Here is an 18,335-nt window from a genome sequence, read left to right on the forward strand (position 1 = left end):
AATGAAACATCCAAGAAATAAAGATTTTATCTCGTGTATAACATAGCAGTTTTTTCTACATAAATTGCAAAATAAACCAGTGGTCACAGGGATGTAGAGTGTCTTAACCATGAGATTATGGAGCACAAAACAGTTATTGTTTTCGTATTCAAAGAACGTCTTCTTCCTACCTTCGGCCAATCTGTTGTTGGTGAATAGTGTAGGGCCTCAGCTTGGTTATCTCTCACATTGTTGATTTGACCTTCCAGGATGGTTCAGTTACAAATGTGGCCCAGAGGCTAAAGGTGGGAGAGCTAGTCCAGGATGTGGACTCTGATCAGGAGAGTGTGAGAACAATTGGGTCTGAAAAGCCTCATCCTTGGCGAAGGAATTACAGAGATGCATTACCACCACTGGTACCGGAGCCAGAGAGGTAACTTCAAGCACACAGTGACTGAGTACAGCTCATAGTAGAAGTCAAATAAGCTGGATGTCTTTAACTCTGGATATTACTTTTAATGTAACAGTTTGTTGCCATATTGGCAAACCAGAATGCAAGTTGTCTAAAATGGCAGCTATTTGCAGTGTTGGTAAGTTCATTCTTTGGGACCACCATTTGCTGTGCCACTTAACTCCATTACATTTTTTTGATTCTCAGAAATTCTTTTATGATTAGTTCACACCTGTATCAAGTTGAGCTGAGCCTTAATAACAAAGGTGAAGGAGAAAAAGATTAATAAAAAGCCCACAGAAAAGTTCAAATGTACAATAGTTTTAAGAATCAATGTAAAAATAGTTGGAATTGTGAAAATGAGAGAGACTGCCATAAATGGAAAGGCAAAGGGGGCAGGTGCTTCTTTGTGCTAAACTGAGTATTTAGTATTTGTAGAGAAAAACCCAAATGAATTATACTACATTGTCTATCCCATCATATTCAGTAAGTGGAGAATGAAGCCTATAGTGTTTTTTTTGTGTTGCTCTGAGTTTTGTCTCCAATGTTCAAAAATAGATCTGAAAGGCCTGGTGATTTTTTAAAAAATTATTCCAGGCAAATGTAAAGTAGACCTTGTTAATAGCTAATTAGGAGATAACATCTAGAATTAGACCCTGAGGAAAGAAATAACTCCGGAAGCCATTATCTGCAGCTCAGACCATCTTTTTTAATGGTCCTTTATTCATTCCCTTGAGCAAGAGTGTGATTTCACTGCCAGGAGAAATAAGTTGAATGAAAGGTTGTTGGAAAATCTGCCGAGAGAGATTTATGTTTTGCTGGCCAAAATTATTGGATTGCCTAGCCATAATCATGGTATGGTATGTTTTGTGCAGAGTCCACCCCAGTGTTACAGTGCAGTTAGGGCATTGTCATTATATTTATCTGCACCATTATTGCTGAGTGCAATCCTTCGCGCAATCCCTGTCAGTATTGGAGTTCCTTTGTCAAGCAGTCCAAATTCCATATGGAATATTAGGATGTGCATTTCCTCACATTTCTAACAGTGGATTATGTCTGCAGGTGGATGCACTATTAATTTGTACTGGTTGTGTAGATCTTACAGTTAAATTTTCATGTTAAACTTGTATAGAACCTTGGTTAGACCACACTTGGAGTACTGTGAATAGTTCTGGTCTCCGTATTATAAAAAGGATATAGAGACACTGGAGAAGGTGCATAAAAGATTTACAAGGATGATATCAGAACTGAGAGGTTATACCTATCAGGAAAGATTGAGCAGGCTGGGGCTTTTTTCTTTAGAAAAGGGAAGACTGAGGGGTGACCTGATAGGGGTCTTTAAGATTATGATAGGGTAAATGTAGAGAAGATGTTTCCACTTGCAGGGGATGCCAGAACTAGGGACCATAAATATAAAATAGTCACTAATAAATCCAAAAGGGAATTCAGGAGAAACTTCTTTACCCAGAGTGGTTAAAATGTGGAACTTGCTACCACAAGAAGTAGTTGAGGCGACCAGCATAGATGCATTTAAGGGGAAGCTAGATAAACACATGAGAAAGAAAGGAATAGAAGGATATGCTGATAGGGTTAGATGAAGTCGGGAGGGAGGAAGCTCATGTGGAGCATAAACATTGGCATGGACCTGTTAGGCTGAATGGCCTGTTTTTGTGCTGTACATTCTATGTAATTAATTTTCTTTCTCATATGGTAGTGTGACATGTCCAATGTATCTGTACTTATTCTTGTTCTTTAGGGAGTCACCTGCATTATCTGTTTAACTGGCAAACACTATAATGACAGATTCTCCTCAATATTGTTCTTTACTTCTTTTATTGTTTTGACTTACTAGTGACAATAACCGGGTGTTTAAAACCAGCCCACATGCTCAGCGGAGAAAGAGTTCGACTGTGATGACCCCTCCTCCAATCCATGTGAATGGAATGCTAAACCAAGAGGTGAGTTGGTGCTTGAGTGAACATCAGAATCTGGAATACTGCATGCTCAAAACATGTCAACCTCAAAACCACATTCCCAGAAAACTATACAAGCAATCAAGAGGACTTCAAGCTTGTTACCAGAAGTTATATGGGCATTCCAGGAATTAATCTATTTGTTCTCCAAAAAAAATAAGACTATTCCTTTTACCCATCAGTGGTTATATTTTCCCCTATCCATTAATTTTAGTGCTAAAGTAGATGTAAGAAGCGGTTGTCATGACAGGCGTATTGTGACCCTAACGGTATTCTCCAGTTCATACTCGCATCTACTTTCTCACTAAAATTAGCAAACAGCAAAATGCACCTGTATATTATAGAGGAGCATAGTATCAGGTGTAGACCAGTTGGCTCTGGAGCCTGCTCCACTATTTTGTCATCCTTGGCAGCTCTACCTTTTTTCAATCCCAATTCTCTGCCTTTCTCCCTTTGTGACCAAGCTTCTCCTAAATTGCTACTTTTATTATTGGTCCTACTATGTAATAAAATGACACAAACAAGAAGCTACCGAAATATGCTCTGACTGTGTTCCATAACACGTGTTTCTTCAGACACATCAGCAGGAGAGTCTGGTGAGCTTTAGTGGGATGAGCAGTGCTAGCAGCCATTTAAACTCATCACCTGACAGCAGTGAGAATTTTGCAGACAATCGGCACACCCAAACAGAATTCCTCAAAGGTATGGAGACTTGATGTAGGATTTTGTGGTCGTACAAAAGTTGTATTGGTGCGTTTTGTACTGCTCTTTCATGGTTGATGTTGAACCATGTTTATGGTCCTCTTTCCTGGCTTTTGAGTTTCTGATGCCCTAATTAAGTCCAAAGATGAAAAACTGACATTTCTTCCCCTCGACCACCAGAAATCATCAGTGGTGCAGGGAAAATTGTTAGGGAGGGCTACTGTGAGAAACCCCTGAAAATGCTGTTGGACATTTTTTGACCCCCGCCAACCAGCAGGGATCTCAGCCACATGCCCCTTGAGTGCCCCACCTCAGTTAAACAATGGCGTGTTGTGGGGCTTGGAAATCTGACTGATTTCCCTGCCTTCTTGCTGCAGTGTCACTGACCTCAGTTAAGATTGGAAGAGTGGTGGCGGTGCTTGCTGTGGCTGTAGTAGGAAGATGGCTGAAGGCAGAGAATGAAGGAGGGGTTCGGCTTCTGGCAACCTCCCCCTATATGCTCCTCAATGTTGGCTCTTCTCAATTGACGCAATTATTTATTTAATTTTCATTTTGGCTCCTCTCCTTTCTGGAGCTCTAATGAGTGTCCCCGCTGCAACACAGTTTAATTTTACTAGCTGGCTCCCACGTAGAGTGAAGTTACTGCTTGGAACCCACCCTGCCAGTATAATGACTGCCGCCCTGGTCCACTCCCAGCAGGGAACCGCCCTGGAGGTAAATCCAGCCCATTATTTCCCCAATATTGCCATTCCTTTCATTACAAATGCAATGTACCCCTAAAGTAAATTGCAAGTACTGCCATGACAGCTGTGATGAAATAATTAAATAAATTCCATTTTTAATAGAACGCAAGCAGATGTTGACGGGTACCAAGAGCATCGCAGTCAAAGCAGCAAGACGACGTTCAAAAGCTCTGGAAAGTGACAACAGGCTACACATTCTGGAACCCATGAAGGAGAAAACAAGTATTTCCCTGCACTCAATGAGTGAAAATGAAGAATCATTTTATAGAGGCATTCCTGGACCATCATTGACACTGTACAGACACCAGCAGGGTCAGATTATAAAGCATGCAGCTAGTGAGGACAATCTATCCACCAGTACTGGTGAGATGGCCAACCATGTAGAGCATAACCAGGAAGAATCCCCCAATGGATGGTCTCAATCCTACAAAAAGGAAAACAAAAAGACAAATAGAAGAGAGGAGACATTAGAAGCCAAACGGAAGAAAAGAAGGTCAAGGTCTTTTGAAGTCAATGGTCAAGGGGTTGGTATTTTGTTTATACAGGAGTGGATTAAAATTTATACGTTATTATTTTCTAAGTGGAAGTTTGTTAATTCGAAACTCCTGGTTGAAATCAGCACTGATTTAAATGGATCAGTGTCTGATAAAGAAACATGCTCTTTAACTGGGACTAATTATTCTCATTAACGGTATTAAATGTATGTTGTCAACATATTGGCAAGCTTGTTCTGGAACAATCGCAGCAAAATCTCTTTTGTATGTTTCCATGTTGACCACTTAGAAAAGTTTGAACTTTTTGGGAGGTTGGGATTTTGCTTTAATTCTGTTGTAAACTGAGTAAACCCTGTGCAATCAACATTTCAAAGTCATCATGCCATTCTACACTCTGGTTTAGACAAACTAAACTGTACTGAAAGATGCATTTCCATAGCAACAATGCCTATTAATCTCCTGTGAATGGCGCACAAATATTAAAAGTATGGATTTTGGAGATTGGTGCTTTTAAAATATCTCCCTATCTGTTATTTCTAGCAAACTCTGCGTGGAAAAAATACCTGAAGCTTTTCTGTCTTTCAACAGAACCCAGAGATGTCAGCGAATTCGCTCCTTTTTTTTGTTCATTGCTGCTCGTAAACCAGTAACTTGATTTTTTTTTTAAAAACCTTGAGATTAGAGCAAGCAATTTGGGTCATACTGAGGACAGTAAATTTATGTTATCATTGACTTTCCAACAGATTAAATATCATAGGCTGAATCATATTTTCCTACTACTGGCTTATTATGTATTTTATATCCTGCTTTAATGCAATTTTTTCATTGCTTTTCCCACTTTAAAAAATCATATTTTCTTCTTATCTTCCCAGTTGCCCCATCCCAAGAATATTACATCCCGATTACAACCGTTGGAGAGTATTTCAGATAATAGATTTAACATGAACGGCCAATCTCAGTTACGGACACATGGAAAAACAGCACATGCACCTGGAAAAGTAAAATTCCCAATCAGCCATTATGCAGGTATGTGGGATATTCACTGTTAGAATAGAAACAAAATCAAGCTCGTCAGGATAGATCATACATAGTGCTGTAAAACAATACAATTTTAATGTATACAGAATATTTATAACTGAAAGTTTCTTAATTCAAATTATCTGATAATTTACATTTTTAAGCACTAAATTCCCACTTTGCTATGTTATTTACGTTGCTTAATTCAAATTATTGGGGAATTCAAAATTTAGTGAGAAAATGATTGAAATATCAGGACCAGACTGTAGTTTTATGACATTGTGCATGTTATTTCAGGCAAGTTACAAATGCTTGAGGCCTTGAATATCATCAGACTCACCAACAGCAAAAACCTGCAGCAAAATCAAGAATTATCTGAGAAAACTAGATTCATAGAATAATACAGCACATAAGGAGGCCATTCTGCCCATCATGCCTGTGCCGGCTCTCTTGATATTCAGAATCATCTTTACCTTCCTAGATCTCTTTCAACTACACCTTTAGCTATTCCAACACCATTAATGATGCACTTATGATAAATTTTACCTGCCATTGTTCTGCTCACATAAATATTTTGTCGAACTAATTCGGTCCCTCAACCTCCAGTTTAGTATTGTCTACAAATTTGACTAGTTGTCTCGAGCTTCTGAATTAAGTCATTAATATAATTAGTCCCACTCCCTGCTCCTTCCCCGTAGCCCTGCAATTTTTTTTCCTTTTTAAGTAGAGATCCAATTCCCATTTGAAAATTACTATTGAATCTGCTTCCACCACCTTTCAGAGAGTGCATTCCAGATCATCATAGCTCGCTGAGTTAAAAAAAAATTCTCCTCATCTCCCTCTGGCTTTTTTGTCAATTATCTTAAATCTATGTCCTCTGGTTACTGACCCTTCTGCCAGTGGAAACTGTTTCTCCTTATTTACTCTATCAAAACCCCTCATAATTTTGAACACCACTATTAAATCTCCTGTTATCCTCCTTTGCTCTGGGGAGAACAATCCCAACTTCTCTAGTCTCTCCACACAACTGAATTCCCTCATTCCTATGAGGATGAGGGAAATGTAAACATTTTTCCATACACGAGCACTCTCCATTTTGCAATTCATTCTTATATCATTGCTACATATTTCTATATGTTTTGAAACATTATATTCTTGTAATCTGCACCTTGTTCCTCCTGTATTGTTCACACTCATGAAGTTGCATCCCTATTGCTGTTTCCTTATTCTCCGTCATTGGCAGCTAAGTTCATATGTTTTTTTGTATTTTTTACTTATCCAACAAAAATAATGGATAGCTAGAGATGTATCACAGATTTGTAAAGCATTACTGATTTTAAGTTCACAATTCATAAATATCTTGGCCAAAATCATAGAAACATAGACATAGAAAATAGGAGCAAGAGTAGGCTATTTGGCCCTTCGGGCCAGCTCTGCCATTCAAAATGAGCATGGCTGATCATCCAACTCAGTACCCTGTTCCCGCTTTTTCCCCATATCCCTTGATCCCATTAGCATTAAGAAATATATCAATCTGCTTCTTGAATACATCTAATGGCTTGGCCTCCACTGTCTTCTGTGGTTGAGAATTCCACAGGTTCACCACTCTCTGAGTGAAGAAATTTCTCCTTTTTTTTATTCGTTCATGGAATATGGGCGTCGCTGGTAAGGCCAGCATTTATTGCCCATCCCTAATTGCCCTTGAGAAGGTGGTGGTGAGCCGCCTTCTTGAACCGCTGCAGTCCGTGTGGTGAAAGTTCTCCCACAGTGCTGTTAGGAAGGGAGTTCCAGGGTTTTGACCCAGCGACGATGAAGGAACGGCGATATATTTCCAAGTCAGGATGCTGTGTGACTTGGAGGGGAACGTGCAGGTGGTGTTGTTCCCATGTGCCTGCTGCTCTTGTCCTTCTACGTGGTAGAGGTCGCGGGTTTGGGAGGTGCTGTCGAAGAAGCCTTGGCGAGTTGCTGCAGTGCATCCTGTGGATGGTACACACTGCAGCCACTGTGCGCCGGTGGTGAAGGTTTTAAATGTTTAGGGTGGTGGATGGGGTGCCAATCAAGCGGGCTGCTTTGTCCTGGATGGTGTCGACCTTCTTGAGTGTTGTTGGAGCTGCACTTATCCAGGCAAGTGGAGAGTATTCCATCACACTCCTGACTTGTGCCTTGTAGATGGTGGAAAGGGTTTGGGGAGTCAGGACGTGAGTCACTCGCCGCAGAATACCCAGCCTTTGACCTGCTCTTGTAGCCACAGTATTTATGTGGCTGGTCCAGTTAAGTTTCTGGTCAATGGTGACCCCCAGGATGTTGATGGTGGGGGATTCGGCGATGGTAATGCCGTTGAATGTCAAGGGGAGGTGGTTAGACTCTCTCTTGTTGGAGATGGTCATTGCCTGGCACTTATCTGGCGCGAATGCTACTTGCCACTTATCAGCCCAAGCCTTTATGTTGTCCAGGTCTTGCTGTATGTGGGCTCAGACTGCAGTTCTGTTAAAAATGGCATACCCCGTATCCTGAGAATGTGACCCCTGGTTCTGGACTCCCCAGCCATCGGGAACATCCTCCCTGCATCTAGTCTGTCTAGTCCTGTTAGAATTTTATATGTTTCGATGAGATCACCTCTCATTCTTCTGAACTCGAGTGAATATAGGCCTAGTCGATCCAATCTCTCCTCATACATCAGTCCTGCCATCCCAGGAATCAGTCTGCTAAACCTTCGTTGCACTCTCTCCATGGCAAGGACATCCTTCCTCAGATAAAGAGACCAAAACTGCACACAATACTCCAGATGTGGTCTCACCAAGGCCCCGTATAACTGCAGTAAGACATCCCTTCTCCTGTACTCAAATCCTCTTGCAATGAAGGCCAACATACCATTCGCCTTCCTAACTGCTTGCTGCACCTGAACGCTCGCTTTCAGCGACCGGTGTACAAGGACACCCAGGTCTCGTTGCACCTTCCCTTTTCCCAATCTATCAACATTCAGATAATAATCTGCCTTTCTGTTTTTACAACCAAAGTGGATAACCTCACATTTATCCATGTTATACTGCATCTGCCATGTTCATGACCACTCACCCAACTTGTCTAAATCACATTGGAGTCTCTTTGCATCCTCCTCACAGATCACATTCCACCCCAGCTTTGTGTCGTCCGCAAACTTGGAAATGTTACATTTAGTTCCCTCATCCAAATCATTGATACATATTGTGAAATAGCTGGGGCCCAAGCACTGATCCCTGCGGTACCCCACTAGTCACTGCCTGCCACCCGGAAAAAGACCCGTTTATTCCTACTCTCTGTTTCCTGTCTGTCGACCAATTCTCAATCCATGCCAGTATATTCTCCCCAATCCCATGTGCTTTAATTTTGCACACTAACCTCTTGTGTGGGACCTTATCAAAAGCCTTCTGAAAATCCAAGTATACCACATCCACTGGTTCTCCCCTATCTATTCTACTAGTTACATCCTCAAAAAACTCCAGTAGATTTGTTAAGCATGATTTCCCTTTCATAAACCCATGCTGACTTTGTCTAATCCCGTTAATGCCTTCCAAGTGTTCTGTTATCACATCTTTTATAATAGACTCTAGCATTTTCCCCACTACCGATGTTGGGCTAACTGGTCTGTAATTCCCTGTTTTTTCTCTCCCTCTTTTAAATAGTGGGGTTACATTTGCCACCCTCCAATCTGTAGGAACTGTTTCAGAATCTATAGAATTTTAGAAGATGATCACCAATGCATCCACTATTTCCAGGGCCACTTCCTTTAGTATTCTGGTTTGTAGATTATCAGGCCCTGGGGATTTGTCAGCCTTTAGCCCCATTAATTTCCCTAGCACACTTTTTTTTAACTTATACTGGTTTCCTTCAGTTCCTCCCTCTCACTAGGCCCTTGGTTCCCTAACATTTCTGGCAGGTTATTTGTGTCCTCCTTTGTAAAGACAGAAGCAAAGTATGTGTTTAATTGTTCTGCTATTTCTTTGTTCCCCATTATAATTTCGCCCGTTTCTGACTGTAAGGGACCTACATTTGTCTTCACTAATCTTTTTCTCTTGACATATTTATAGAAGCTTTTACAGTCAGTTTTTATGTTCCCTGCTAGTTTACTCTCATACTCTATTTTTCGCCTCTTAATCAATCTCTTTGTCCTCCTTTGCTGAATTCTGAACTGCTCCCAATCCTCAGGCTTGCCGCTTTTTCCGGCAATTTTATATGTCTGCTCTTTGGATCTAATACTATCCCTAATTTCTTTTGTAAGCCACGGTTGAGCCACCTTTCCTGTTTTATTTTTGCACCAGACAGGAATGAATAATTGTTGTAATTCCTGCACACATTCTTTAAATATTAGCCATTGCCTATCCACCATCATCCCTTTTAGTAAAGTTCCCCAATCTATCATAGCCAACTCACACCTCATACTTTTGTAATTTCCGTTATTTAGATTCAGGACCCTAGTTTCGGATTCAACTACTTCACTCTCCATCTTAATGAGGAATTCTGTCATGTTATGGTCGCTCTTCCTTAAGGGACCCCGCACAACAAGATTGTTAATTAATCCTTTCTCATTGCACAATACCCAGTCTAGGATCATTTGTTTTCTAGTTGGTTCCTCAACGTATTGGTCCAGAAAACCATCATGTACACACTCCAGGAATTCCTTCCCCACAGTATTATTGCTAATTTGGTTTGACCAATCTATATGTAGATTAAAGTCACCCATGATTATAGTTGTACCCTTCTTGCATGCATCTCTAATTTCCTGCTTAATGCCCTCCCCTGCATCTCCACTACTGTTTGGGGGCCTATAGACAACCCCCACCAATGTTTTCTGCCCCTTGGTGTTTCTTAGCTCCACCCATACAGATTCCACATTGTGATTTTCCGAGCCAATATCCTTCCTCACTACTACATTGATTTCCTCCTTTGCTGACAACGCTACCCCACCTCCTTTCCCTTTTTGCCTGTCCTTCCCTAATATTGAATAGCCCTGGATGTTCAGTTCCCATCCTTGGTCACCCTGCAGCCATGTCTCCGTAATCGCAACTATATCATAACCGTTAGTATCTATCTGCGCTGTTAATTCATCTAGCTTATTGCGAATGCTCTGCGCATTAAGACATAATCCCTTTAGACTTGTCTTTTTAAGATTGCTTGTCATCTTCGCTTTATTTTGCACTTTGGCCCTATTTGTTATTCGCCCTTACTTTCTCTGCTGTCCACTATTGCTTCTTCCCTTTCTGTCTTTTGTTTCTATCCTTGTTTCCTCCTCCTCTCTCTCCCTGCTTGGGTTCCCACCCCCCTGTCATTCTAGTTTAATCCTTCCCCAACAGCACTAGCAAACACCCCAACGAGGACATTGGTCCCGGTCCTGCTCAGCTGTAACCTGTCAATTCAGAAATTTAAAATCAATTCAGAACACTTAATTATTAGTCACTCTGACTATCTATTACTCTTTGTGCAATGCTCAGCCTCTACAATACTTGCTATCTTGAAATTGCCATTGTATTTTAAAAAGTTCGTTTAATTATATGCATAGCCATAATTTAATGACTGTAAACAATTGTTTATCTGGGCTTCCTAACTCTTTTAAAATCTGAGATTTTGTGACAGTTGATCACCTTGCAGTGTTTCTTGTACCCTGCCAATCACACAGTAAGATCACAGTCACACTTACAGTAAACACTTCCTCCATCTGTGGTTCTCAAACTTGTTTTCCTAGTTCTTAGAGAACTGCAAATCTGAAGGTATTTAAATTTTGCAGTTCCTTGCAGCGCAGGTAAATGCTGCATACTTTGAGATCCATTCTTGCACTCACCTCAGTCCAGCCTGCCTGTACTCCCCACTACCATCTTCAAAGTAAATGCCACAAAAGAGCCTCCTGCTGGCCAATCCACCAGCTCCCCAAACCCACTCCTCCTCCACTTAATTTACTTTACCATTTGCCTCAAATATTTCAAATGAATAGTTTATGGTAAATCAAAGACAATGGGGCCTACTGATATTATAACAGTATATAATTGAGACAACAGTATAGGCAAACTTGCTTACATTGAGGCTCAGCTTCCAATTTACAAAGGATAAGGCTTTTCTCAATATCCGCTATCCTCTATGCAAACTTTTCACTCTCTCTCAGATGCCCTCTGTCCCACTGCACATTGACTACTCCCTAAACTATTCAACACACCCAAACCGATTATCCTTACCCCAAATAATAACTACTCCCTTAATAATTACTCACTCCTCTTTAACTGAATTCTTACCATTCCACACAGTTCTCACCAATTACTGACTTCCCCAATCCTGCAGATACACACTACCTCTTCTTATCCTTTCACTACTTATTATCTACTGCCCCTTCACTACTTGCATAATCACAAAACCAATGACTCTCCCAAACATCATATTTTATCACTCTGTTATGAACACAGCGCATTTACTTCTTTGTTAAAACACTATGTCCTGCAATATGTTAACATGAGAAATAGGAACAAGAGTAGGCCAAACGGTCCCTCGAGCCTGCTCCGCCATTCATTAAGATCATGGCTGATCTTCCACCTCAACTCCACTTTCCCGCCCCATTCCCATATCCCTTGATTCCCCTAGAGTCCAAAAATCTATCCATCTCATCCTTAAATATACTTAACGTCTCAGCATCCATGGCCCTTTGGGGTAGAGAATTTCAAAGATTCACAACCCTCTGAGTGAAGAAATTCCTCCTCATCTCAGTCTTAAATGGCCGATTCCTTATCCTGAGACTATGCCCCCTAGTTCTAGACTCTCTAGCCAGGGGAAACAACCTCTCAGCATCTGCCCTGTCAAGCCCCCTCAGAATCTTGTATGTTTCAATGAGATGTTGTTTTAAAGAAATTTTAAAAATAAATTTGACTTAGAGCAAAGATTATATTTTAGTGGTTCTTCTGTCAGCTATCACTGTGTGGTATTTTTTGTTGTTTCATTTTTAATGCACATATGCTTTGTGTATATCATTGAAAAACATAAGCTGTCTACTGTTTTGTGTAGGTGAGAGTGACCTTCAGATGTTAGAGGTAGTCAGTACACCACCCAGCACCATATACCAGAGAAATGCCAATGGGAGAGGGATGGCCGTACAGAAGAAGATCAGAGGTGAGAATACACAGCCTTAGGGGATGATGAAACTCCATGACCAATATAAATAAAATGCCTTTCTGTGAAATAGGCATTTGCAAAACTGCAGCAACATATTTGCACCCTCTAAATATTACAATTTCTTTTTTAGCTTAACCAAATTGAACTCAAAAATGAGCCCAAGTCATATATTGAATATGCAATACTGTAACTCTTGCATACAGAAAACAAATGTTTGGAAATCACTTAGTAGTAATAGATTCTATGTGAGAAAATACCTCCGAATTTTTAATGTGGCGATCTAGATGTTTTGTCAGCAATCTTGTGATAATGGATAAGAAACTGGCTGAAGAATGGAAAACAGCAGGTACTTGTTAGGGGAGTGACGGCAGGTACTTGTTAGGGGAGTGACGGCAGGTACTTGTTAGGGGAGTGACGGCAGGTACTTGTTAGGGGAGTGACGGCAGGTACTTGTTAGGGGAGTGACGGCAGGTACTTGTTAGGGGAGTCAGAGTGGGATGTCTCAGGATTGAAACCCCTATTAGTTCCAATTTATATTAATGTCTTCATTCAGGAGCTCAATGCAAATTAGTCAAATTTGTAGACAATACTAAACTGGAGATTGAGGGACAGTTAAATCTGAGGAGCAGCCATGGAGCTACAGAATTAGTTAGATAAAGTATGTATGTGAGCAGAACAATGGCAGGTAGGATTTATCGTAAGTGTACCATTAATGGTGTTGGAGTAGCTGACGGTGAAGTTGAAAGAGACCTAGGAAGGTAAAGATGATTCTGAATATCAAGAATTTAAGTTATGAGGAAACATTAAGGAACTTGTGCGTGTTTTCGTTGGAAGAGAGAAATTTTAAGGTGATGTAATTGAAGGTTTTAAGTTATAAAAGGATCCTACAAAATGGATTTGAGATTGTTCATTGTGGTGAAGGATTCAAATATCAGGGAATACAAATTAAAAATAAGAAGTTGGGAGCAAGAAGGGAAATCAAATGGAACTTTTTCACCCGAAGGGGTAATAGGGTGAAGTAAGGGTGTTGAAGTGGACAATTTAAATGGGATCCATAGACAAATTAGATAGATTCTGAGAGAGAAATAAAGAACGGATACGACAAAAAGGGAGGTAGGTGAAATTGATTTCTAAAAGGATAAGCTTGTAAGTCCTATTCCTACTCAAAATTCTTATGTCATTACCTAATCAAAATACATTTTTATGTGAAGTAATCCGTCAATACAAACAGTAGAGCACTGTCATCCCAATTTAATCATTATAGATTCAAGCCTTAAGACACCTGAAAATAAATAAAAGCATATCATTCTGCCGTGGGGTAGGCAAAACTGATGTGTATCTTTTTCTACTTGCAACCATAGTGGCTGATGGTCATTCGCAGAATTGCACTGCCAGTAAGAAGGAAAGATTTGCATTTATATAGAGCCTTTCACAGTCTCAGGATGTCCCAAAGCACTTCACAACCAATGAATTACTTTTTAAAGTGTAGTCACTGTTATGTGGGCAAACGCAGCAGCCAATGCGCACACAGCAAAGTCCCACAAGCAGCAATGAGATGAGTGACCAGTTAATCTGTTTTGTTGATGTTACTTGAGGGATGGATGTTGATCAGGACACCAGGAGAACTTCCTGCTTTTCTTCAAATATTGCAATGGGATCTGAACAGGCAGAAAGGGCCTCTATTTAACTTCTCATCCAAAAGACACCACCTACAAAAATGCACCACCCCCTCAGTACTGCACTGAACTGTCAGCCTAATTATGGGTTCAAGCCCCACCTCAAGACTTGAGGACATAATCTTCTGACTCAGAAACGAGAATGCTATCAACTGAGCAAGCTGACAGTTCAAAAATGTGTCTGTGGTTTGGACTGTATCCTCTTCCTGATGGGTGGGTGTGTGTTGGAGAGAGGAAGGGGACAGTAATAATTTTTAAAAATTATATTTATAGTTGAAGTAAATACTTACAAACCATTTTTTTAAACACAGGTCCAACAACTACAGCATCAGATGTGGCTAGCTCAACTTCTACACTCAATCAGCCTGGAAACTTCAAGAAACCTCTGAACCGTAACCCTCAGCCACATTTTAACTACACAGTGACAAATGGAAAGAATGACGTTAGAGCTAGGAGACACTAATTCAGTGACAGGACTTTTTATGTAGCCTGTGTTGAGAACCTTTTTGGTTTCATTTGGGGGAAGAGGAAATAAATGAAGTTTTCAGTGATTGGATAAGATAAATTATATACAGAACAGAAAACAATGCAAAAGCAAAGGTGGTGCTGCAAATATGAGAAATCACATATTTTCTGTGAATGTATCTTTTTTTTATTATCTAAATCAGTGGAGGGAGACTTGCTTGTTATAGATTTTAGGAAAAGGGATTGTTCTGTGTTTTTTATTCAGAATAGGTAAAGGAATCCCTAGCTTCACAACGTTTATCCTTTTACCTAGAGCAAACATATTCCGCTGCCAATTGCTATAATTAATGGATTCAAATATTTCTCCATAAGCATTAATGCAACATTGTCCACAATTTTGGATTGCATCCTCAATTTAAGTAATCAAATACAAAAGTATTCTTTATTCTTTTGATTAAAATCAAAGTTTAAAGTGTAGTCAAGAAATACATTGACATCATAAAGCTTAATGTACAGAAGTGAACCAAATATTTCATTTTTACCAGACTCTCAATTTATGATTTTTTAAAAAAGAAGTGCACAGTTTATACCTAATTCTTCTTCCATTTTGGTAGAGAACTAGCACTCGGATCAGACACCATATAGGTTCAAGAAAATTAATTGTGTTTTGGACCAAAACCATAAACAAATGAGTTTTACCTGATCAGTGACAGGTACATGTCACTTGTGCATCAGATACTGTAAGTGTTTGACTGACGATAGATGAGTATTGATCTTATAAGCACCTTTTTTGGCCAAGTAGAGTAATCTATTTCAAACCATCATCTTGTGAAAGGACTGAATTTGACATACCTTTTTAAATGGCATTTATTTTAATTTAGATTTTTTTTCCACCCATTATTCTCCCCTTGTAGACTATTATCATGAAGCATTAATTGGCTGGGAGGGTGGGATAGCCTTTATCGTGAAATTATACAAGTTATTATCAATATTGCTCAGTGATAGGCTGATAGGGAAGTACAGGCAAGTGGAGTGAGTTGGACTGTCATTTTTGTATATCTGTATTCTGCCTGATCATCATTCTGCCTGACAATTGACCTACCCAACTAGGGTAAGAAAGTAGGAGTAAAAGGCTCAACTCATAATCTTTAGGTTGGGAGCTATCTGAGCACCTGCACTTGTTGTATTTTTCTTTGTTTCCCACTAAGCAATGGAACCAAAGTAACCCTAAAGCTGAATGAATAGAAACAAGCATTAAAAATGTGAACAGCAAAAACCATTCCACATTAAAACCGTAATATTTAAAAATATAAAGTCTTGCACTCATAAAATAAACTTTAATATACTGATAGTGGCCTAAAAATTAATATCTACAGTTTTCTATCTTTGTGGTCCAACAAATCTAGGCCCACATAGAGATACTATTATTTGAATTTAAAGCCCTAATTGTACCATGTACATAGATTTCTATTTATTTTACCATTTCGATTTCATATCTATGCAACTACCAGCAATAGGAGGGCTTCTTTGCTTTACTAAAGTAAATCATGTGATTTTAAGCCACATTGGTCTTCCTAACATTTACCAGCGAATTAACCTCAAATTTGAGACAGTTAAGATCTGGTAACAACTTTGGAGCTTATCCACACAGGACATTTTAAAAGGCAATACCAGTAATCGAGGGAAGTTTAATAGGCATTAGAAATAAGTGGCACATTGTACTGGAAAAGTTCTCATTTCACTACAACTGTTAGCAATTTGTCAATTTAACACCAAAGTTTACTTTTTCTCTTTTTTAATGAAAGAGAAAAGCAAGCCTAAGGGGCCACTTTTTATTCAAATATTCTCCCATTTTATAGAGAAAAATAAAGTTCTCACCATTTAATTTTTAAAAAAATAAACATTGTTCCTCTCAATGGATTTCTCTAAATTTTACTGTCAATAAATAAGCTGTTCAGGTCAAAGGTTGTGCTTTAAACACTATAAAGATATAACCCAACATGATCAGGCTGAAAATTGAAGTCTCGGTTTAAAAACACATGATCATCTCACTGCTATTAACATTATTCACCCCTTGTAGACTATTATCTTAAGGTATCAATTTCCTAAGAGGTGGGATAGTCTGGGTCACAGAATTACGCAAGACATTGTCAATATTGCTCAGTGGTAGGCTGATGGGAAGTACAGTCAAGTGGAGTGAATTGGACTGTCATTTTTGTATAATCTGCATTCTGTCTGATCAGTGGCCTGGTAGACAATTGAGCTAACCAATGAGGCAAGACGGTGAGAGCAAAAGCCCCCACCATTGTAACCTTTAGGTTGGGACCATATTGTTGATCCACTTGAGCTGCCTGGACACCTGCACTTGCTATGTTTTTCTTCGTTTCCCACTGAGCAATGGAACCAAAATACTACAACAAAATACCGGGGGAATACTCTCTCTGCAGCCAAGTCAATCTGCATGAAAAATAATTATTTTTTTATTGCACCCTTTTTATGTTTAATAAAAAATAATATTCTCCAATTAACAAGTCAAAGACATCTTATGAAAAGATCACACTTTTTTGGAACATTGCTACCCTAGCTCATAAGACCAAGCTCCATCCATGGTTCCATTAGAATGTATTTCAGCATAATACTTTAGGCCTCCTGAGGCTATAGTTTCAAATAGTTAAAAATTAATTGTTTGGAATGGTTGTAATGTTAACACAAAATGGCAGAGAAATTAAACAAATGCTTTGTGTCTGTCTTCAAGGAAGCAGACACAAAAAACCTCCCAGAGATACTAGAGAATCAAGGGTCTGGCGAGAATGTGGAACTGAAAGAAATTAGTATTAGTAAAAAAAAAAGTACTAGAGAAATTAATGGGACTAAGAGTCGATAAATCCCAAGGACCTGATGATCTACATCCCAGGGTTTGAAAGAGGTGGCTATAGAGATAGTGGATACATTAGTTGTCATCTTCAAAAATTCTATAGATTATGGAACAGCTCCTGCAGATTGGAGGGTAGCAAATGTAACCCCACTATTTAAGAAAGGAGGGAAAGAGAAAACAGGGAACTACAGACCTGTTAGCATGACATCAGTAGTAGGAAAAATGCTAGAATCTAGTATAAAGGATGTGATAACAGGACACTTAGAAAATAATAATAGGATTTGGCAGAGTCAACATGGATTTATGAAAGGGAAATCATGTTTGACAAACCTATTGGAGTTCTTTGAGGATGTAACTAGTAGAATAGATAAGCGGGAACCAGTGGATGTGGTGTATTTGGGTTTTCAGAAGGCTTTCGATAAGGTCCCACACAGGAGGTTGATGAACAAAGTTAGAGTGCATGGAATTGGGGGTAATATACTGGCATGGATTGAGAATTGGTTAACAGACAAAACAGAGTTGGAATAAACGGGTCTTTTTCAGGTTGGCAGACTGTGACTAGTGGGGTACTGCAGGGATCGGTGCTTGGGCCTCAACTATTCACAATCTATATCAATGATTTGGATGAGGGGACCAAATGTGATATTTCCAAGTTTGCTGATGACACAAAACTAGGTGGGAATGTGAGTTGTGAGGAGGATGCAAAGAGGCTTCAAGGGGATATAGACAGGCTAAGCAGTGGGCAAGAATATGGCAGGTGGAATATAATGTGGAAAAACAGGAATGCAGAGTATTTTTTAAATGGTGGGAGATTGGGAAATGTTGATGTTCA

At 39.6% G+C, this 18,335-nt stretch overlaps 1 protein-coding gene across 1 annotated transcript in view; it reads left to right on the top strand.

The window, feature by feature from the left end:
* kif19 (kinesin family member 19) overlaps window positions 1–15,013 on the top strand; it is a 145,322-nt gene extending 130,309 nt beyond the window's left edge. Inside the window, exons 15-21 of the mRNA XM_068004505.1 lie at window positions 249–412; window positions 2,283–2,388; window positions 2,979–3,105; window positions 3,951–4,372; window positions 5,215–5,368; window positions 12,380–12,484; window positions 14,475–15,013. Of these exons, the coding sequence (XP_067860606.1) occupies window positions 249–412; window positions 2,283–2,388; window positions 2,979–3,105; window positions 3,951–4,372; window positions 5,215–5,368; window positions 12,380–12,484; window positions 14,475–14,626 (1,230 nt within the window). The 3' untranslated portion in view covers window positions 14,627–15,013. The remainder of the gene's footprint in view (window positions 1–248; window positions 413–2,282; window positions 2,389–2,978; window positions 3,106–3,950; window positions 4,373–5,214; window positions 5,369–12,379; window positions 12,485–14,474) is intronic.
* The last annotated feature ends 3,322 nt before the right edge of the window (window positions 15,014–18,335 follow it).

Source organism: Heptranchias perlo, chromosome 23, assembly GCF_035084215.1.
Source record: "Heptranchias perlo isolate sHepPer1 chromosome 23, sHepPer1.hap1, whole genome shotgun sequence".
Classification (NCBI taxonomy): domain Eukaryota; kingdom Metazoa; phylum Chordata; class Chondrichthyes; order Hexanchiformes; family Hexanchidae; genus Heptranchias; species Heptranchias perlo.